This window comes from Convolutriloba macropyga, chromosome 4 (assembly GCF_964194025.1).
Source record: "Convolutriloba macropyga chromosome 4, txConMacr16.3, whole genome shotgun sequence".
NCBI classification, from domain to species: Eukaryota; Metazoa; Xenacoelomorpha; order Acoela; family Convolutidae; genus Convolutriloba; species Convolutriloba macropyga.
Window position 1 is genome coordinate 68929625 of NC_134471.1, and position 23099 is coordinate 68952723.

A 23099-nucleotide genomic window follows, 5' to 3' on the forward strand; every position below is an offset into this window, starting at 1 on the left:
TTAATTTTGGCTTTAGCGCCGATAGTTTGCTTCAAACTCACTAACTTTGTTTTTCTTGGAGATTCTTTTTTAGTCTCCATTAATGCTCGAAAAAGTTAAATTGGTCCTCAAATTTAACTTTTTTTCGGTTATGTAGTCTCCATTCTCCTTTCTGTTTTGTATAAAAGTATATTCAGAAACAGCATTGTCATGTTTAACTTTTGTTAATTATTTCTCTGGATAATTTCTTAAACAATTCTGCGAATCTGAATTGTGAGTTGGGATGGAAAGTTGTCTGAGGATTCACTCTAAGGCTTATCTAAGAGAATGAGCAGCAACCTGAATGTAACGATGTTTTGCAGCCCCATTTTTAGTTAAATAGGTCAGTGTGTTTTTCAAGTTGTTTCAACTGTTTGGCTTCTGCATGCCTAATTTAATTAATTTTGCTAGTTTTGGTACTGCTTTTTCTCAAAACATATCGATACTTTTTTGTTGGGCGATATGTTCTCCAATACTGTTTTCTGCTAACACGAAAGATTTATTAAGTGATCAACACTTGTGTATTGTATGTAATATTGAGCGTTGTTTCGCAGGTAGTCTGTCTGCGTCACCATCAGCTTCTGGCAGCGCATCTGCGTCGGCTTCAGGTAATCATTTACGCCATCTCATGTCCATTTTTTTTTACTTTCGGTTCGTTTTTTGTATCGGTTTTCCCCTTATCAATGGTGGGTAGCTTTTTTCAGTAGGTTACCAAGATTGCCTCAATTTTTCTTCTGAGGTTTCCTTGAAGAAACGATAGAAACAAATAAAGTAGAAGTTAAATAAATGAAAATCCGGTTTCACCTCATAACCAATGTATGTTTCTCTAATTTGGCTTCTAATTTTTATTAAAAATTGCTGTAGTTTTTGGTTGCGGTTTATCTTATATGCGTGTTTTTTTTACTTCTCCCCGATATCTTCACTCGTTGACTGTTAGCGGTTAGACTCCTGTGGATGTTAGGTGCACTAGTCACGACGGATAGAATGAGTCCTTGATTGCTGTTATAGATTGACTTTTCAATTTTGGCTTTAGCGCCGATAGTTTGCTTCAAACTCACTAACTTGTTTTTCTTGGAGTTTCTTTTTTTAGTCTCCATAAATGCTCGAAAAAACTTAAATTGTTCCTCAAATTTAACTTTTATTTAGCTTTTGTAGTCTCCATTTTCCTCTCTGGTTTTTATAAAAGTATATTCAGGAACAGCATTGTCATGTTTAACTTTTATTAATTATTTCTCTAGATAATTTCTTTATTAATTCTGCGAATCTGAATTGTGAATTGTGATGGGAAATTGTCTAACGATTCACTCTAAGGATTATCCAAGAGAATGAGCAGCAATCTGAATGTAACGATTTTTTGCAGCCCCATTTTTAGTTAAATAGGTCAGTGTGTTTTTCAAGTTATTTCAACTGTTTGGCTTCTGCATGCCTAATTTAAATAATTTTGCTAGTTTTGGTACTGCTTTTTCTCAAAACATATCGACACTCTTTTGTTGGGCGATAAGTTCTCCAATACTGTTTTCCGCTAACACGAAAGATTTATTAAGTGATCAACACTTGTATATTGTATGTAATAATGAGCGTTGTTTTGCAGGTAGTCTGTCTGCGTCACCATCAGCTTCTGGCAGCGCATCTGCGTCGGCTTCAGCTAATCATTTACGCCATCTCAAGTCCATTTTTTTAAACTTTTGTTTCATTTTTTTGTATGGGTTTTCGCCTTATCATTGGTGGTTAGCTTTTTTCAGTAGGTTATCAAGATTGCCTCAGATTTTCTTCTGAGTTTTCCTTGAAGAAATAATAGAAACAGATGAAGCGGAAGTAAATTAAATGAAACTTTGGTTTCAATCTCATAACCACTGTATGTTTCTCTAATTTAGCTTCTACCTTTTAAAAAAAATGGCTGTAGTTTTTGGTTGCGGTTTATCTTTTATACGAGTTTTGTTTACTTTTCACCGATATCTTCAATCGTTGACTGTTAGCGGTTAGACTCCTGTGGATGTAAGGCGCACTAATCATGACGGATAGAATGAGTCCTTGATTGCTGTTATAGACTGACTTTTAATTTTGGCTTGAGCGCCCTATAGTTTGCTTCAAACTCGCTCACTTTGTTTTTCTTGGAGTTTCTTTTTTTAGTCTCAATAAATGCTCGCAAAAAAAATATAAATTTGTCCTCTAATTTTTTTCGAGGCGTCATGTTTTAGGAAAGAGTGAGATTTACACAATATCGTTAAAAAGTTTTACTGAAATCTTTTATTTCGATTTTTAGTCTCCATTTTCCTCTCTGTTTTTGTTTTGTATAAAAGTATATCCAAGAACAGCATTGTCATGTTTAACTCTTGTTAATTATTTCTTTGGATAATTTCTTTACCAATTCTGCGAATCTGAATAGTGAATTTGGATGGAAAGTTGTCTAAGGATTCACTCTAAGGTTTATCTAAGAGAATGAGCAGCAATCTGAATGTAACGTTGTTTTGCAGCCCCATTTTTAGTTAAATATATCAGTGTGTTTTTCAAGTTATTTCAACTGTTTGGCTTCTGCATGCCTAATTTAATTAACGTTGCTATTTTTTGGTACCGCTTTTTCTCAAAATATATCGACACTTGTTTGTTGAGCGATAAGTTCTCCAATACTGTTTTCCGCTAACACGAAAGATTTATTAAGTGATCAACACTTGTATATTGTATGTAATAATGAGCGTTGTTTTGCAGGTAGTCTGTCTGCGTCACCATCAGTTTCTGGCAGCGCATCTGCGTCGGCTTCAGGTAATCCTTTACGCCATCTCATGTCCATTTGTTTCACTTTCGGTTCGTTTTTTGTATCGGTTTTCCCCTTATCAATGGTGGGTAGCTTTTTTCAGTAGGTTATCAAGATTGCCTCAATTTTTCTTCTGAGGTTTCCTTGAAGAAACTATAGGATCAGATAAAGTGGAAGTTAAACAAATGAAAATTTGGTTTCAATCTCATAACCAATGTATGCTTCTCTAATTTGGCTTCTAATTTTTATTAAAAATTGCTGTAGTTTTTGGTTGCGGTTTATCTTTTATACATTTTTTGTTTACTTTTCACCGATATCTTCAATCGTTGACTGTCAGCGGGTAGAATCCTGAGGATATTAGGTGCACTAATCACGACGGATAGAATGAGTCCTTGATTGCTGTTATAGATTGACTTTTCAATTTTGGCTTTAGCGCCGATAGTTTGCTTCAAACTCACTAACTTGTTTTTCTTGGAGTTTCTTTTTTTAGTCTCCATAAATGCTCGAAAAAACTTAAATTGTTCCTCAAATTTAACTTTTATTTAGCTTTTGTAGTCTCCATTTTCCTCTCTGTTTTGTATAAAAGTTTATCCAGGAACAGCATTGTCAGGTTTAACTTTTATTAATTATTTCTATAGATAATTTCTTTAACAATTCTGCGTATCTGAGTTATCAATTGGGATGAAAAGTTGTCTAGATGTTCATTCTAAGGTTTATCTAAGAGAATGAGCAGTAACCTGAATGTAACGATGTTTTGCAGCCCCATTTTTAGTTAAATAGGTCAGTGTGTTTTTCAAGTTGTTTCAACTGTTTGGCTTCTGCATGCCTTATTTAATTAATTTTGCTAGTTTTGGTACTGCTTTTTCTCAAAACATATCGACACTTTTTTGTTGGGCGATAAGTTCTCCAATACTGTTTTCCGCTAACACGAAAGATTAATTGAGTGATCAACACTTGTGTTTTGTGTGTAATAATGAGCGTTTTTTTGCAGGTAGTATGTCTGCGTCACCATCAGCTTCTGGCAGCGCATCTGCGTCTGCTTCAGGTAATCATTTACGGCATCTCAAGTCCATTTTTCACTTTCGGTTCATTTTTTTGTATCGGTTTTCCCCTTATCTATAGTGGGTAGCTTTTTTCAGTTGGTTATCACGATTGCCCCAATTTTTCTGAGTTTTTTTTGATGAAACGATAGAAACAGATAAAGTGGAAGTAAAATAAATGAAACTTCGGTTTTAATCTCATTACCACTGTATGTTTCTCGAAATTAGCTTCTTTTATTTTTATTAAAAAAATGGCTGTAGTTTTTGGTTGTGGTTTATCTTTTATACATTTTTTTTTTACTTTTCACCGATATCTTTAATCGTTGACTGTTAGTGGGTAGACTCCTGTGGATGTAAGGCGCACTAATCATGACGGATAGAATGAGTCCTTGATTGCTGTTATAGACTGACTTTTAATTTTGGCTTGAGCGTCGATAGTTTGCTTCAAACTCACTAACTTTGTTTCTTTTTTAGTCTCTATAAATGCTCAAAAAAAGTTAAATTGGTCCTCAAATTTTTTTTGAGGCTTCATGTTTTAGGAAAGAGTTAGATTAGCACAATATCGTTCAAAATCTTACTGATATCTTTTGTTTCGGTTGTGTAGTCTCCATGTTCCATCTCTGTTTTGTATAAAAGTATATCCAGGAACAACTTTGTCATGTTTATTTTTTTTTAAAGTTTCTGGATATTTTTTTAACAATTCTGCGAATCTAAATTGTGAATTGAGATGCAGAGTTGTCTTGGGATTCATTCTAAAGTTTATGTAAGAGAGTGAGCAGCAATTTGAATTTAGCGATGTTTTGCAGCCCCATTTTTAGTTAAATAGGTCAGTGTGTTTTTTAAGTTATTTCATCTGTTTGGCTTCTGCATGCCTAATTTAATTAATTTTGCTATTTTTGGTACTGCTTTTTCTCAAAACATATCGACACTTTTTTGTTGGGTGATAAGTTCTCCAATACTGTTTTCAAATAACTAGTAAGTTTTTTAAGTGATCACTACTTGTGGTTTGTATGTGATAATGCGTTTTGTGTTGCAGGTAGTCTGTCTCCGTCACCATCAGCTTCTGGCAGCGCATCTGCGTCAGCGTCAGGTAATCAGCTGCTACTTTTTGAATGAATTATTATTATGGTTTTGAATTGTATCTGTCTTCGTCGTGTTTTTGGGTAATTGTTAGTTACAAATTATCAAACGCTCTCATTTTTTGAATCCTAATTTTTTTGTAAACGAAACAATTGGATGGCCTCCACTTGAAATTGTTGGTAGTTTTTTCAAGTGTGTTTTTAGCAAACGATGATTCACTCTTTTCCCATATTTTGATATGTTTGATTTTCTTCTTGATATTTTTGGTTTTCAAAATATTTCAGAATATTTCTTAACTATATTTGACTTTTTTGATGATTTTGATTTTGAAAGTTTCGCAAATAATATTTGGGCATAGTATTTATTAATAGTAATTGGAAAAAAATTTGCTGTACATTTATTGATATATTACTGTCAGCGGAAGAACAAGTGGCTGCACGTTGCTTTTTCAAGCTTTTCGACAGACCAAGTTTTGGGCAATGATTGTGCTTTTATGTCACTTTCTATGTTTGAGTGATATGCTCTATTTGTTTTTTTCTCATTCGATCTCTATGGTTTCATTACTCTGATTTAATTTTTTCTTCAGCATCAGTGAGCCCTTATCTCTGCTATGAACCAGCGCCTGTGAATTTCACCTTTGTTCCTAGCGAGGATGATGATTCCAGTGGCGTTACCAGAGGAGGACGCGAAGTCACCGTATACACCTATCAGGCAAGATTGCTTGGTTTCTGTTGCGAATAAAAGTTTTAACTACGTTTATGCTCTGCACCAATGTGTATGGGATTAGAATGTTAATTTGGCGTTCCACATTTTGACAATGGGTTCTTATCATGGCTTTAACTGCTTTCAAAGTGGAAATGTTTTTTTTCAAATGGTTTTTTTTCTAGGAAAATGTGCTTCTGTCAAGTTTGGTGGTATCGAGCATCACTTTCAGCGACAGTCCTTCTAGTGCTACATATGGATTTGTTATAACATTGTATGACGCAGATGGTACCGAAGTCGCTCAGTCATCCAACGCTGACATTGACTCTAACTATAAGATAGACAACTTGGTAAGTTACCGACAGTTTTCAAAGAATTTTTTCTTTTAGGAATTAAGCTGGAGTTTTAGTGTTTCCTTCAAAAAATTTGTTTTTTAAGAGTCCGTTTCCTTTTTTGTCTATAAAATTTGCGGAATTCCCTTTGAGACAGTTATTGCGGGGATCATTTTACTACCTGGCCATTATCAGACTGAATTGATGTGGATGTATTTTCATGGTGAAAAAATGTGTTTTGCTGTACGGCCGAAAATCTGGTTTTAGTCAATTAGGAAGAGGCCGAATCGCGTAGATGAGACAGCTGTGGCAAACACACCAATCGGAAGGCCCATATCAGCTGCTGTCGTGAAGCTGAGATTGAGTACAGCAACTGCTGTATCAGGAAGTGTCACAATTTCATTGGCTCCAAGTTGTGCGGGTCAGTAATCGAAGTGCAACATCTTACTCTGAACTTTAAAATTAAATGAACTTCAGATTATTTTCAAGTTTTTACTCAACTTATTAGCATTTTTCTCTCTCTTAGCTCTATGAGAAACGATTTCATGTTTCTGTCAAGCCTAATTATGAAGCAATAAGTAAGTATTTGGTGGGAAATGCTTCATTTTCTTCTGTTGTTTCAGTTGTAACAATGGTATCTGCCTCCCAGAGTGCGTCCGGTACGTGCACTTTTCATTTGTATTTATATTCAGATAAAAATGTGTACGCCTAAAAATTTTTTGTGTTCTTTGAACGTTTTGCATGTATTTCTCGCTATTTTTTGTACCTTTTTTTCAAAACATATCGGCACCTTGTTTTGTTGGGCGATAAGTTCTCCAATATTGTTTTCATATAACAAGTAAGTTTTTTAAGTGATCACTTTTTCTGGTTTGTATGTGAAAATGAGTGTTGTTTGCAGGTAGTCTGTCTGCTTCACCATCGGTTTCTGGCAGTGCATCTGCGTCGGCTTCAGGTAATCATTTTTAAATTGGTCCTCAAATTGTAAAATGCTAAATTGGTCCTCATTTTTTTCGAGGCTTCATGTTTTGGGAAAGAGTGAGATTAACACAATTTCGTTAAAAAATCTTACTGAAATCTTTTATATCGGTTTTGTAGTCTACATTTTGTTCTCTGTTTTGTATAAAAGTATATCCAGGAACAACATTGTCATGTTTAACTTTTTTAAAACATTTTTCTAAATAATTTCTTTCACAATTCTGGAATCTGAATTGTGAATTGGAATGGAAAGTTGTTTAAGGATTCACTCTAAGGTTTATCTAAGAGAATGAACATTAATCTGAATGTAGCGATGTTTTACAGCCCCATTTTTAGTTAAATAGGTGAGTGTGTTTTTCAAGTTATTTCAACTTTACCTTTTGGCTTCTGCATGCCTAATTTTAATAATTTTGCTAGTTTTGGAACGCCTTTTTCTCAAAACATTGACAATTTTTTGTTGGGCGATAAGTTCTCCAATACCGTTTTCCGCTAACACGAAAGTTTTTTTAAATGATCAAAACTTTTGTTTTGCATGTAAAAATGAGCGCTGTTTTGCAGTTGGTCTGTGTGGGTCACCATCAGCTTCTGGCAGCGCCTCTGCGTCGGCTTCAGCTAATCATTTACGCCATCTCAAGTCCATTTTTTTAAACTTTTGTTTCATTTTTTTGTATGGGTTTTCGCCTTATCATTGGTGGTTAGCTTTTTTCAGTAGGTTATCAAGATTGCCTCAGATTTTCTTCTGAGTTTTCCTTGAAGAAATAATAGAAACAGATGAAGCGGAAGTAAATTAAATGAAACTTTGGTTTCAATCTCATAACCACTGTATGTTTCTCTAATTTAGCTTCTACCTTTTAAAAAAAATGGCTGTAGTTTTTGGTTGCGGTTTATCTTTTATACGAGTTTTGTTTACTTTTCACCGATATCTTCAATCGTTGACTGTTAGCGGTTAGACTCCTGTGGATGTTAGGTGAACTAGTCACGACGGATAGAATGAGTCCTTGATTGCTGTTATAGATTGACTTTTAATTTTGGCTTGAGCGCCGATAGTTTGCTTCAAACTCGCTCACTTTGTTTTTCTTGGAGTTTCTTTTTTTAGTCTCAATAAATGCTCGAAAAAAAATTAAATTTGTCCTCAAATTTTTTTCGAGGCTTCATGTTTTAGGAAAGAGAGAGATTAACACAATATCGTTAAAAAGTTTTACTGAAATCTTTTATTTCGATTTTTAGTCTCCATTTTCCTCTCTGTTTTGTATAAAATTATATCCAAGAACAGCATTGTCATGTTTAACTCTTGTTAATTATTTCTTTGGATAATTTCTTTACCAATTCTGCGAATCTGAATAGTGAATTTGGATGGAAAGTTGTCTAAGGATTCACTCTAAGGTTTATCTAAGAGAATGAGCAGCAATCTGAATGTAACGTTGTTTTGCAGCCCCATTTTTAGTTAAATATATCAATGTGTTTTTCAAGTTATTTCAACTGTTTGGCTTCTGCATGCCTAATTTAATTAACGTTGCTATTTTTTGGTACCGCTTTTTCTCAAAATATATCGACACTTGTTTGTTGAGCGATAAGTTCTCCAATACTGTTTTCCGCTAACACGAAAGATTTATTAAGTGATCAACACTTGTATATTGTATGTAATAATGAGCGTTGTTTTGCAGGTAGTCTGTCTGCGTCACCATCAGTTTCTGGCAGCGCATCTGCGTCGGCTTCAGGTAATCCTTTACGCCATCTCATGTCCATTTGTTTCACTTTCGGTTCGTTTTTTGTATCGGTTTTCCCCTTATCAATGGTGGGTAGCTTTTTTCAGTAGGTTATCAAGATTGCCTCAATTTTTCTTCTGAGGTTTCCTTGAAGAACCGATAGAAACTGATAAATTGGAAGTAAAATGAATAAAGTTTCCGTTTTAATCTCATAGCCACTGTATGTTTCGCTAAATTAGGTTGTAGTTATTAGAAAAAATGGCTTTAATTTTTAGTTTTGGTTTAATTTTCGTACGGTTTATTTTACCGTTTTTTAAGAAATATATATTCTCTTTTTAATATTGAATCTAAATGGATCTTTTAGTTTTGTCTCCTTTGAATGGATTCTCCGTATTTTTTTTCTAAGCGATGAAGATTTTAAATGAAGACATTTTTCTTAATTTGCATTTACTTTTGCCAAGATATATCTTTTAGTGGTTAAGGTATTCACCTTTAATTTAGTAACTCCTGCTCTGCTCGACTTTAAGTTGCTGGTAGTTTTCGAACCGTAGTTGAAGTCAAGGAGTCGCTAATTAAAACCACTTAATTGGCAAATAAATAGGTCCAATTCCCCTAGTCATAATCCGACTGTTATCTTGACGTGTGCATTAACGTACAATCTGGCAAGATATCTTGCAAGATAATCGTCGGAGTTCGTGCTAGGGTCACTCACTCACTTCTGTTTTCAGGAAAATTGTGTGATGGACAGAATTGTTGCGAAATTCAATAGATCACCTATGATCTTGTTTGTACGTAGTATTAAAATTTCTTTTTTATGGCAGACATTCATAAGAATTGTGCTGCTCTTGGCAAGTATCTCCTATTTTCTTCAAATTCGAACGAACTTTTCCGTTTGGCTATTAACACACTCAATCTCACACACGCCCACATATGCACACACACACACACACACACACACATACAAACGCGGGTTGACCAAACTTACGCACCATAAAAAGTGCCATATATGGTACCTTACTATTGATATAATTGCACGCGCAATAAAAATCACACTCTCCTGCACATGTACACACACACACGCACCCACACACACAACCTCAAACACACACACACACATATATATATATATATATATATATATCCATGTCCACTTAAACTCACACTTCAATCAGCTCCACAATAACACTCGCACGCACGCATGCACACACACACACACAGACACACACTATCGCTATGACTTACAAAACACCTACGCTTACCTTCACAATTACACTTACATGCAGACGCACAAATAACCAGACACACACAGTTTCACACTCAAAACCTTCACACACACACACACACAGACACATCCACACGCGCGCTCACATACTTCTTACACACACTAAGATTTTTGTCCTTGTTGATTCAATCACTTTTGATGCTAAATGCATTAATCGCGGGCCATTAAACAACTTAACGATTTCGAGCTCCAATGTGTTTTTGGGCGACTGAGCATTGTTTTTTCGTGAAGTTTGTTAGAAGGTTGAGAGAGAACAGCGTAATGTAAATTGTGCATCAGACAAGCTTGACAAGAAGCTCTTTTTGGTTAACATATACTTGGCTAGAGCAAACCTTGTGGAACAAAAGAACGTGAGAATGGGTTGTAATAGATACCCGCGTTCGAGCGCTAACGACCACTTGGTGTGATGGTGAGAACACTAGGCTTGCAAGTAAGAGATGATGGCTCGAATCCAGTACTGGTCCATTTATTACAGTAGTTGCGCCTGCTTAGACCCCCTAACAAAGTTCAAGTTTTATATGTTATTAAAACAAGCAGGAGTTGTGGGTGAGTTGTAGTTTGCACCCCAAGTTCCTGTAATGATTGAATTTGCATTTAGTCAGACTTCATTTCACTATAATAATCATTTTCTGAGGCCTTTTCACAGTTATTTGGTTGAAGTTCAGTGGGGTCGTTTTGAATGCGAAGCTGGCAAAGCATCCAAGAAAGCCGGAGTTCATGTTAAGTTGATTTTTACGACGAAATACTTGTTAGGAATTACCGATTGTGGCTGGTCCTAGACTGTATTGTTATGTTGTTTTTTATTTTAAAATATCTGAATTTTGAAACAGGTTCCGATGTTGATTTGGGCTTTGTTTAAATTGGCATTTAAGTTGCACTGGGTGCATTAAGTTAGCTTCTAAGTTATATCAGCACATTACCAACCATGGCAGGCATTTTATTTTGTAACTAATTGTTTTTCAATAGTTTTCGTCGATTACATTGAACTGTTCACAATGGCGTCAAATCTGCAGTAAATCAGTTTTTCTTGTTGTAAAAATCATGTTTTTTTTCCTGCGCACAGCTTTGTACTCTTTTATAATGAAATTATTCGTTGTTCACTAGACAAAATGAGCACCTGAAATGGAAATGTTTTAACAACTACAATGATTGAATAATTGTCAACGCGTGGTTCCACTGCGCATTAGGATACTTCTTACACTTACCGTAAGAGACAAGAGCGACCCCGACAAAAGTGACAAAGACATCAAAACTGCGGAAATTATTGGTTTTTAAACCTCGGAAAGTAGTTACCTTAGCGCGAATATTAAGGACGTAATTTTGCGCAGAATAGTGACAAAAATCTGTCCGCCTTTCTCGCGCGTCATCAAATTCTGCAATCGCGGACATTTGTGACGAATTCCTTCAATTTTGAGCAAATTTGAACTAGTTTTTGCTGTTCCTGTTGTCCACGAAAGCCTATAAAGCCCTGTCTTAAATCATGGGAGAGCGGACAACGCTGACTTCAGCAAGCAAATTTGCTTGCTCAAAATTTACTTGCTCAAAACGTATATGCCCTAATTCTTGAGTATTAGAGTTTGGTCAATCTGTTTATCTTATTTCTTTAGTTGTGTCAACTCATGGAAGGCCACAAGCGTCTATCGTGGCTATTTTCCGGCAATCTGCCGGCTATGTTTGACTATTAACACACTCAATCTCGCACACGGCCACATATAAACACACATACAAATATAATCAAACTCACCACTGTTAGAGCAAAAAGCAAGAGCCGATTAATACATGGTAGAGGAAAAAGCCTCCTCTTTTTTCACTTTACTTGGAAGGGAACTATCTCACTTGGTCTTACCAATAATCCTTGTTCTAGCATCTGTGAGCGAATACGAGTGCTTCGAGACAACAGTTGGTCCAATAACTTTTAACGCTACTGATGACGATGGTGCCAATGGTGGAACTGGAGTCACGCTACCAATCTTCGCATATGCGGTTAGTTAAAACACAACCTCTCAGGTACTTTTTATGCTCATGGGAAGGCAAATAAATAGGAAAAAGGGTGATGTAGAACTGCTTGAAGTTTTAACGTTAATCAAATTAAAAAGCATTGATGTTTTAATTGATGTTTTAACGTTAATCAAATTAACGTTAATCAAAAATTAAATAGTTATCTTGCAAGATCTCAAAGGCTCAAACGTTAAAATTAAAAATTAAAGTTCTGCGCTCAATTTTTTTTATGTACAGCTGCGCGAAATGGCTGCTTATTAAAAACTTTAAAATGTCGATACGTCTCCAATCACACTTTTTATCTCATGTAATTTTGGTTCCCTCAGAATTTTTTCAAAATTTTTTGTGCTAAATGTGATGAACTCCAGAACAACAATTTCAACAAAAAAGTTTAATCAAATTGTGCATATTCTCTGTCAAATTATGTACAAACTGACACTTATTTAAAAGCTAGTATTCACCTGCCTTTTATAGCTACGGGATTCAACGAATCTGTACGTGGCGCCGAAAGCTTCAACTTTCCCCGTTTAAAAATAAAAAAATACAAGGAGGCTCGTTAATGTGCGTTCGCACATGATGTTCCGACCCGTGCTCATCTACAGTTTTGACATAACTGTCAACCAAATGAATAGATGTTATACAAACTACTAAATGAATTACATAATGCCATGCCTCATTACAGCGCTCACGAGATCTCACACCATTAATAAGACTACGGGAGAAAAAATCAACAACAATATAGGCAAAGAGAAAAAAAAACATTTTTTACAGCAAAATTTCAACATCTAAATTTAAAAGCACCTAGTAACAACGTCAAAACACAATCAGAAGAAACCTTTACTACAAAAATTTACTTTTTCGTTACTAAAAAGCAGATGAGACTTTATTTTCATACGACTAGGCCTTTAATTGACAAAAAGTAGCAATAATGAGGCAAAATTCAACCAATTTTTTTAAACCAAATATTTACAAACGTCCTAAAAACTATTAGCGTTTAACAAAAAAATCTTGATAAGTTTACTAAGAAGTCTTTAAGAAACCAATAGAGTCTGTCTCTGGTTAGACTAAGACACGGAAACGGACTAAAGATGAACATAAATAAAAAATTAAAACCAACTTGCGAAAACACAAATTATTGAAGCCATTTTAATCTTTCGCTGTTATCTGAACATTTTGTTTTTTATTTCAAATGTTGATTAGACTATTTTAGTTAAAACTATACTGAAAGAATAGGTTTTTTTTACTTGGGCCCCTTATGAAAATCATTCGGATCATTCGGTTATTTTGCGAATATGCTTAAAGAACTGAAAAGGGAATACAAATATTGACCACTAACAAAACTTTTATGAAAACGCATATTGTTCAACAGGAAAACATCAATTACGACGTAATATCAATAGCCACTTTAATACTCAAACTACAGGAAACTGGATGAGGCCTCTCAATGATGAGAATTAAATACAAGTTGACAAATATAACAACAAAAACTCAAAAGCTTAAAACAGAGTTTGAGAAAAAATAGTATCTGAAACTTTAAACTAAAAAACTTACATCATAAACTAAATGCATCGAGTAATTTCATTTGTCAAACACTCAGTTAGTGGCTCATGAGAGCTCTCAGCTCTTTACAACTACTTAAAGAACAAAAAACAGGCAAAAACAGCAAACTGAAAAAAAATGGGAGAGAAAAGTGTCGAAGCCATTAAAAAAAGAACTAATCATTAAAAAATTTTCATTTTCAAGCAATTTTTTTTTAGCAACAATGACAATGGCTTTAACAAACCAACAAATATGAACAAATATATTAAAAGCACGAAACTTTTTTAGAAAACACGTAGTATCAAAGCTTTCAACGGAAATCAATTAATAATGAATAAGTTATAATAAGCTATGCTTTGATGAAGAGGCAATAATTTGTGTAATTCTTAACTCAATAATATATCAATAATATATCAGAATACGTCTTATGACTATGAAAACGACAACAAATACAGGCAAAAACCAAAAAATCAGAAGAAAAGTCCAAGAAGACAGTGTCGAAGCCATTAGAACCATACTTTTTTTTCACTGCAAACTTTACCAATGACTTTTTGAAAACCTTTTATTTGCCACTTAGAACTTGCGCTAATAGGATAATGTGGCTAGATTTCAAAAAATTGAAAATTTTGACAAAAATAACCAAAAATAAAAAAAGATTTTATGAACAGTCGTCGCATCTAAGTCATAAAGACTATAGTTAGAAATTAAAACAGCTATCCAGATTAATCTTCAATGCCGTAGAAAGCAGGGGGTCCTGTTAATAGTGGTGAGACTGACTTACGGTTCACAGAAACAAGTTTAAGATCGGTTAAAGTTAAAAAAATGAATTTTAACTAAAAGTCTTAACAGCCATAAGCTGTCCACTCAACTTACCATAGGCTCCCTTACTTCTCTTTAGAAGGCCCATTGCTTTTTAGTCAACGAGTCTGTGTCATAGGACTGCAGAATTTTAATAAAATCTCAAAAATTAAAGCAAAGTTTCAATAAAAATTACGAAAACTCAGAGTCGGAGCCATAAAAATTGAGTGATTCCCTGAAAACGAATTTTTTGTTCAATGGACATCATTTGACTGTAAAAGAGGTTTGTCATGAACAGAACCTGGATTTGAAAAGTGACTAGTCTCTAAGTAACTCTAAAAAATAATTTTAAAAAATATGAAATGGTTTTCAAAATACCAGCTCTCAAATAGAAATCGAATTTTTGTGATAGTATACTTCCCTATGAGACAAAACTACCCTTTTTATGGATTTTCGTCTGTTAGAAGCACAAGATTGTTTAATTTGCAGCATAAAACTTAAATTTGAATACATATTTTTTATAGAAAAAATGTTATTTTGAACAAAAAAGTGAACAAAATCATGCCAAACATCACGTGTTCACACAAAATTTTAAACCTCGATAACTCCTCGAAAAACACGAAAATAAAAAATGTTTTTAATTCCGAACTCTACGCTGATCGAGCTTTTTAATGATACCACTCACATATTTCTCTACGATGAATATATCGATCGGCCAAAACTGTCTGAACAAAATAACCCACTTGAGTATATAGTTCCTCCCCCCTCAAGAGGGGTCGGAGCAATAAAATAAACCTTGCAAACAGTAGTTATTCAACATAAACTCTTTTTTTGCTTGTGAAAAAAGGATGCCTCATAATTTCTGGGTCTGGTTTAAAAAAACGACAAGTGCCCGCTGTTTTGAAAAAAAAATAGAATCTTTGAAGAAGTGTACAGTAAAGATTGTGTTCATTTTTGTATGCACTCAAACACAGCGCCAGTTTTTTTGAAAAATTCCTCCAGCAAGTAAAGAATTTACATAAACAGCACTTCAGCCGTTATTGATCCGCTCAAAACGCAAATTTTAGCCATTTTTTTTTTAATTTATGCCGTTCAATTTTTTGGAGCTATTTTGTCCCCGCAGTTTTTTTATATACACGAGATAAATAAATTGATATACACGAGTTTTTATTCACAAAAAATTCTCATATGCCAAATTCTGTATCATTCTTACAAGAGACATGGATTACAACTATAACTTCATATGATCAAAATGTTGTTTTGAATAGAAAAGCAAATGAAAATCATAAACGCAAAAACCTCTCCTATTTCATGTGGCCACTGGGCCAAAGCACAAATTCCACAAAGGTGCGTCTTTCGTGCTTGTTGTGAAGCTGCGTCCAAAAATGTATCATAATAATTTTTCGAAAAAGAAACTTATTTGGAAACTGATAATAAATGTTGAGTATAATAAGTTTACTCAAAATAAAATTTTGAAAAATCATCTGAACTTCGAATCTAATATGTTGGAAAAATTATAAATCAACTCTATCCGCAAATTTTTCCTCTTGCGTTGCTTTTTTTTGCTAATTATAGTCATTTCTAGCTTTCCTTTTTTCAAAATATCCAACTCAGTTCTGATGAAATCCTGATAAGCGCGGACAAATCACTTTTCATCTTTGAAAGAAAGGAAAATGAAACAAGAACGTCTCTTTTGAAACTTTCCCGTCTTATCAAAACGGTGTAATACGTAAGGTTTAGACAAACAATGATGGCTGAAATAAAGTTAAGGGTGAAAAAAATCAGGTATCAAATTCCGTCTGCTCGATCTTATGCACTAGAGTCTTCTAAGGCACGCTTGTTAGATTTATAAAGTTATGCGTTTGTTGTTAATTGCTTTCAAACGAAAATTGAAGCAATTATTGTAAAAGTGCGGGTCTTTTTTATTCTAAATTTTTGCTTGACAGTTTTTGCTCTTTTCTTCCGAAACATTTTTCGATTTCTCAAATGACATTATCACGCTTCACTTCTTCATTTTTGAGTGATCTCGTTTTCTCTCACTCCTGATTGTTTTCTGAGAAGATAAAGTCGATTGTGAGAGAAAGAGAATTGTAGCTGGAAGAGCGCAGGTGGTAAATTGTATGCTTTCTAGGCTGGTGGGAGCGAAACAGAATAGATGCGATTTTTTTGTATCCATCCATCTAAAAAATCTACACCCTCTCTAAATTGAATTGCCACCCCGTCTCGTTGGGGAGTAATTCCAATGGAGAGTAACCATCAATGAAAAAACATAAGCAATACAACGCCGCTTTTGGGAAAACTTCTTTAGGCTACAAAGACTGCTTTTTAATCATTCAACAACTGAGTGCAACTACTGTTCCCAAAAATAGGGAACGGATGAAAGCCATTCAAACATATCTAATCAAACATATTGATTATCGTCAGTGGGTCTGATGACAGTAAAGGATAAAAACTGATCGGATAAACCAACTTTTTTTTAAAATTATATCAAATAATAGAACTATTTCTGAATACAGAATTAAGTTTGTTCTACAAGATGTGTCGTCAACATCTCAGCATTTCAATAACTTTAATGCTTAGGAAACTGGTCCACGCTGTGAAAATGATTGTATGGTTGACACTAAAAAGCCGGTTTCGCATAAACATGCTGCCATCTCTTAAACATTTGTTACAATAACAAGTTCTAATTCTCAGTAAAAATTATGTTTGTGTATCTTTCAAGATTGATTATTTTTTACTTCAGAATCATACCTAAACGTTGTTTACTTTTGAATTGTCACGATTTTAGCGATGTCTATTTTAATTCATAAATAAGTAACGGGAAGTGTTTATAGATGTTGATGCTTCAAGCCTGTTACATAGGCTTTTAATAAAGAGAAAACAAATAATATTTCAAATAAATCAAATAATGTTTAAATTGCTATCTGAAATGTTAAGTAGCTCATTTTAATTTATCCTAACTATAATTTTCCAACAGTTTGTTCACTAAATCAAAAGTTTTTACGAAATTGTTAGTAATAGTAGAAAAATTCTTGAATGTGCCGATTATTGAAATTTGGGTCAATTTATTCCTAATGATCCGATATAGTCGGCACTAAAAAGCCTATCTGGCGTAAATATGCTGCCAGCTCTTAAACATTTGCTACAATGTAAAAACTAAAATAGTAAAAAAAACCTTCGTAAAAACTAAAAACAGTACCACGAAATTTGTTTAGCATGCTAAACAAATTTCATGGTGCTGTTTTTAGTTTTTACGAAGGTTTTTTTTAATATTTTAGTTTTTAGATTGTAGCAACTGTTTTTTACTCGAGTTAAGGTAAAAATTTACGTTAACTCTGTTAAGGTAAAATTACCTTAACTTTATTTAGTTAAGGTAGTGAGGCCTTAACTTTTCAAGTAAAGTTCAATTAAAGTTAGGGTAGTTAAGGTGAGTTAAGGAAAGGCAAATCTACCTTAACAGTTAAGGTGAGTTAGGATGTTTTTTAAGGTAAAATTACCTTAACTTTATTTAGTGTGCAGAAAGCAACTAATATAAAAAATCAGTATTATAATGTTGGTTTCAATTGTCTAGGAGGACGTATTGCTACAAGGTGTGTATATCTCTGGGATCACTTTCAGTGACGGTTCCCCTCGTGGTCTCTATCGCTTTGATGTAGTCATCGAAGATGCGAGCGGTAATGAAGTAGCCAGATCGACCAACGCAAACATGGACGCCAACTACACGATAGAGCCACTGGTCTGTGTTCTTTTCCTCAAACTCATACTATCATGTTGCATGCTATTTGATTATTACTTTTTATTACGCTGATTATTACATTTGATCATTACACTTTTATAATTTCTTATCAAGCTAACAAAATCCTTATCAATACAGAAAGCGCATTTCTTTGTTCACACAGGTTTTTGAACATGCCTTTTTTGTCAAGGGAATATAAGATTAGCCAAATATAAATGCAACTTATTGTTTGATTGGTGTTTTTTTGGCCTAACTGAAAGTCAAATTTGTAACTCTGACCCTCTTTAAAGTCGAAGTACAGCAAAGCCTTCATTGGAAATATAATGTTTTTTTTTATACGAAATACCATCATTTTTAAATATTTCAGATTTTTTATGTGAAATACCATCATTTTTTAAACATTTCACATTTTTTATGTGAAATACCATCATTTTTTAAACATTTCACATTTTTTTATGTGAAATACCATCATTTTTTAAACATTTCACATTTTTTTATGTGAAATACCATCATTTTTTAAACATTTCACATTTTTTTATGTGAAATACCATCATTTTTTAAACATTCCACATTTTTTTATGTGAAATACCATCATTTTTTAAACATTTCACATTTTTTTATGTGAAATACCATCATTTTTTAAACATTTTTTTTCGTGATTTGTCGCTAAATTGATTCACGAGTCAGCCAATAGAAAGTAATCTCGAAGTCCAACGATCGAGTGATTAAATATGTTTACTACTCGAAGTGAATTAAGTGTTCCGATATTGGTTGAATATTGTTTGGTATAAATTGTTTTTGTAGCTTATTATTTCTATTATTATCATTTGAAACCCGTTAGTGAATTTATTGCCTCCCTTTGAAGCAAACTGCATTCACATCTTCCTCCCACGTGCAGGCTGCAATAGGGAGGATCATATATGGAAACTTGGTTAGCATAGCAAGATCATAAAACGGATAATTTGTTTCGACTTTTTTGGACCATATATGGTCCGTTTTATGGTGAGTAAGTTTGGTCAACCCGTCATTTGCTCTGCCCGTCGTTTGAGAACTAATCGTCTGACGTTGTCGGATGTTTTAGTTTTGAGTTAAACTTGTTAGAAGTTTAACTTCCTAAACATTCCCCCTAGTTTCTATCAGAACAATTGAAAAGATTGGCAACTGTCAAAGTTTGTTTATTAGGAACGAAACTTTTTCGGATCAATTTTCTGGAGATAAACTATGGCCGACCTCGTTTTTTTTTACAAATGCTCAATGAAAAATCTCAGGACTTTTTTCCACTTTCTCATTTGTATCGGCTGCTTCGAGATTCATCCAACGACGTTTTTTTTTGTTTTTAGACATTGAATAATAACAGACGCAATCCTTCTACAGCGGCTGTTGCCAATGTCCGAAATGGCACAACAATACTGGGTTCTGTGATCAAACTTCAACTTAGAGTCGCGGGTCCAACTACGGGAAGTGTCACATTCTTCGCTACACCCAAATGTTCAGGTAAAGAGATTTAGTTTAGTTTGTTGCAAATGAAAGCTAAAATATTGTGAAAATGTTGCCAATTTGCATGTAGTTGTTTGGCGAAAGAAAGTAATCTTTATTACATAGTCTTGATTATATTGGCAATTTGGCTTTTACGCTAGTAGGATCTTAGGGTGTAATCAATCAATGCACGCAATGTTTGAATCGGCCGCGTCTTTTCAGCGAATTTAAGCATAATATTGACAGATTTGGATCCTGTTTTGTAAAAACCTCAGCCCAAAAAATTAATAACAAGAAGACATCAATGTTCTGCCAATAGTTTCATCATTTTGTTCAGTGGTAACAATCATGACGTCACTTTCGGCATCTGCTTCTGCCTCGGCCTCCGCGTCAACCAGATACACAACTGAGAGATCAACTTCTACCTCCACCGAGTGTGACCGATGCGACGTTGACAGCACGACACTGCCAGCCAGCGCCAGACCAAACTTCATGTCACAAACAAACAAATTCGTCAAATTAGAGTTCGATTCTTGCTACAAGATCACGGATCTCCTTGTCAAGTTTGAGGGTGGTATAACAAGCACCGAGCAGTTTGAGTTCTACCTGATGGTCCAAGATATCAACGGTGACACTTTCGTTGCCCTGGAGTCGACCTCAGAGTTCTACTACAAGGAAATTGCTGCGGGAAATATTCTCAAGACGGATAACAACTTCGATGTGGTCAGTATACGAGCTGCACAGTCTGCTAAGTCATTAGATTAAATTGGCCCCACATAGTGGATGAGGAGGAAGAGAAGAGGGGGAGGGGGGATATATGCTAAATTTTTCAGTCAAGTTTGACCTATCGATTTATTCATCGTCAAAAATTGTGGGGTATCATAAGAAGTAAGAAATAGCATTAACCGTAGAATAATTTGGTCAGAGAGTTTTTTATTTTGCTTTTCTCAATGAGCTATGCAAGCTAGAACTTTTTTTGAATATTACGCATCTTTTGTTTATTTTTAATAGACGCCCTCATCTTCTCAGCCGGCTATTATAGCGCTCCTATTTTTTTTTTACAATTCAAAGAATTTGAACTGTATTGGGCGCTGTCTTTTTACGACTCGAAGAGGAGTATTGGAGAATTCCTTTTTAATCAATTTTATTGGAGTGAATTTTGAAGCGGGAAATAAAACACTTGAAAAAATTTGAAGTGATTTTGTTGCTGAACAAATTGAAAAGTGGAGCGAAAGACAGTGGTTTTTGTTCATATCGCTTATCGAGTGAGCTGTTTTCTAGAGAGCGAGAAATTGAGGTGTGAAAAAAAATTCTGCAAGCGAGCGAACTTTTTTGTTCACGTGCGGCATTTTAAAGCAGTTTTTTTTCGATTTTTTGGTTAAGAGTTTTGGTTATAATTTTAATTTTATTTTAGGCCGGTTTTGGTAGTGGTTAGAAGGTTTATGGAAATTCATATTAATTTTATGCTAATTTGGACGTTTTTCATTTATTTTATTGATTTTTGGGGTAATTTTTGCGTTTTTTTATTGCTTTGTTTTACTGGCTCAAATGGGCATTGAAATGACCCTTTCTACTTTAAGATAACAATTGGTTACCATTTTGTAGATATGTATCATTTTTTGTTGAGAAATATGACAAAAAATGGCGAAAATTGGAACTATTTTTCTTATTTTTTTCTGCAGTTTTTTGTTTTTTTTTCTGTTTTTTAGACAAGTTTCTTAGCCTATTATGGCTTGCCTATTGTTTTGCCAGCCTCTGGATGTCCTATTGGCTGAAAAGATCTTATTTTTTGGATTTGTATGCTTTTGTAATATTAAAAAATTATTAACTTTTTCCAGTTTTTCAGTGCAAGTTGTTTTTTAGAGCTTTTTTTTCATAATTTGGTCTCAAGTATTTTTACAAATTCACATAAGTAGTTTTAGTAAGTACTAGTTGTTTTGATGAAGTCGTTTTGGCAGAGATAGTTATTTCAGGATCTCAATTTATAACAACATTTGATAAAATTTGATCAGACGTTTTTATTATTTTAATAGATTTGCTTTATGGTTTTGTTTCAATATAATCATAAAATAGTGGAGGAACGTTTTGTCTGATGAGTAGTTGGATGGCGTTTAATTGGATATCCACTTTGAGTTGTTTCCGGAATTCTTCCGGATATGTTTTTTTTAAGATCTGTTCACACATTTTCACGATTTTTGAAGTCAAACTGGAGTCGTGATTTTGGTCAAGCCGAAAGAGTAAGTGGAGCGAAAAAACGAGTGGTTTTGCGGCAGGAAATTTTAAAATTATATGCCCTTATTTCTGAGTAATAGAGTCTTGAGTGTTAATATCGAATATTAATTTTGATAAAGCTCCATTAGGGCTTTAATAAGCTGGTGGTCGATCTGTCAATCTTATTTCTTTATTTGTTTCAATTCATGGTAGGCCACAAGCGTCCATTGCGGCTATTTTCCGGAAATCTGCCGCTATGTTTTTGCAATTAGAAATATTTGGTAATTTTGGCAAAAAATGGTGCTTTTCAGTCGCTTTCAGTCAGCAGTTATTGAAGTAAAAATTTCTGTTAACTGTTTTTACTATTTTTTCTTGATTTATGAGCATTTTTCGACATATTTTAGTTACTTTTTTAGATTCTACAACATATAGCATGCCTACATCCTACATACTCTCCATAACTGACTCTATAGGAATACTAAATTGTTTCTGCGAAATTTTTTTAAAGCAAACATATATCAGTGAAAATTCTGTGAATTTGAATTGTGTCAGGACTTGTCCTGCTATGATTTTTGTTTCGTCGTCCGACGCTCTTTTTCATCGTCCACAACTCAGAAAAGCTGAAAAAGTCATGCATTCTTTTGAATGGTTTCTTCCTTTCAATGAAGGCATTTGAGCGCGTGACGTCATTTCTCACTCTCTGTAGTAAAAGTTTTTAAGTTATTTGCGTGATAAGATGTTGATCATACATGACTTACCTCGCTCAATAAAAATGACTTTTGCACTTTAAAAGTTTACTTCGAACTAGTTTAAGCTCAAAGGAACTCATTTATGTAATAAAAATTCCCAAAAATCCTTCTGTGGAGTGAATTTTAACAAGGCTTATTAATTTATCGCCCAATGTTTTTTACATAGCTTTTTGAGCGACTTCAATATTTTTAAAATTTTTAACTTTTAGTTTCTAATTATATTATACGGCACAAGTCTATTTCCCAGCTATTCTGGTAATGAGCTGGCTATATTTTCAAATTAATTACCTTTAAAATCTTTTAGAGTGGGTTAATTCAAAATTATCTCTTCTGGTTAGAATTAATCAGAAATATTGAAAACGTTCAAAATTTTAATTGCTATGTTATGCTGCTAATTTCTGCTACTAATCTGCCAATATGAGACAAGTAGTCGTCTAGTTTGAATCAAGCTCTTGCAGTTTTGTGAGCCAATTTTTTTTCGTGGAAGAATAAATCATAGTAATCGGAGCGAAAATAGTTTTCAAGTTTTAATAAATTTCTGCGATTGAGATTTGCTTCGGAGCCTTCCTTCTTTGTCATTTTTCTACGTCTCATTTTTCCCAGCTTTGGTTTCTAAAAGCTTTAGTGTTTTCATCTTTTGGTAAAAGGCAAGTAGCAGAGCTGAGCTGAGTTTTACTAGTCTTAATTAAGAATAAACGAAGTCTC

General features: G+C 34.0%; 1 protein-coding gene across 28 annotated transcripts in view; it reads left to right on the top strand.

Annotated features, from left to right (window-relative positions):
- Positions 1–23099, top strand: part of LOC142337853 (uncharacterized) — a 232282-nt gene that overhangs the window by 178120 nt on the left and 31063 nt on the right. For 14 of the 28 annotated variants that reach the window (XM_075387410.1, XM_075387414.1, XM_075387415.1 and 11 more), the window contains 15 exons: positions 573–626; positions 1610–1660; positions 2722–2778; positions 3762–3815; positions 4847–4900; positions 5477–5601; positions 5778–5942; positions 6192–6345; positions 6548–6583; positions 6823–6876; positions 8564–8617; positions 11752–11870; positions 17794–17958; positions 19299–19452; positions 19772–20157. In XM_075387410.1, the coding sequence (XP_075243525.1) occupies positions 573–626; positions 1610–1660; positions 2722–2778; positions 3762–3815; positions 4847–4900; positions 5477–5601; positions 5778–5942; positions 6192–6345; positions 6548–6583; positions 6823–6876; positions 8564–8617; positions 11752–11870; positions 17794–17958; positions 19299–19452; positions 19772–20157 (1682 nt within the window). The remainder of the gene's footprint in view (positions 1–572; positions 627–1609; positions 1661–2721; positions 2779–3761; positions 3816–4846; positions 4901–5476; positions 5602–5777; positions 5943–6191; positions 6346–6547; positions 6584–6822; positions 6877–8563; positions 8618–11751; positions 11871–17793; positions 17959–19298; positions 19453–19771; positions 20158–23099) is intronic. The other 14 variants (XM_075387413.1, XM_075387427.1, XM_075387430.1 and 11 more) reach the window with 9 other exon arrangements.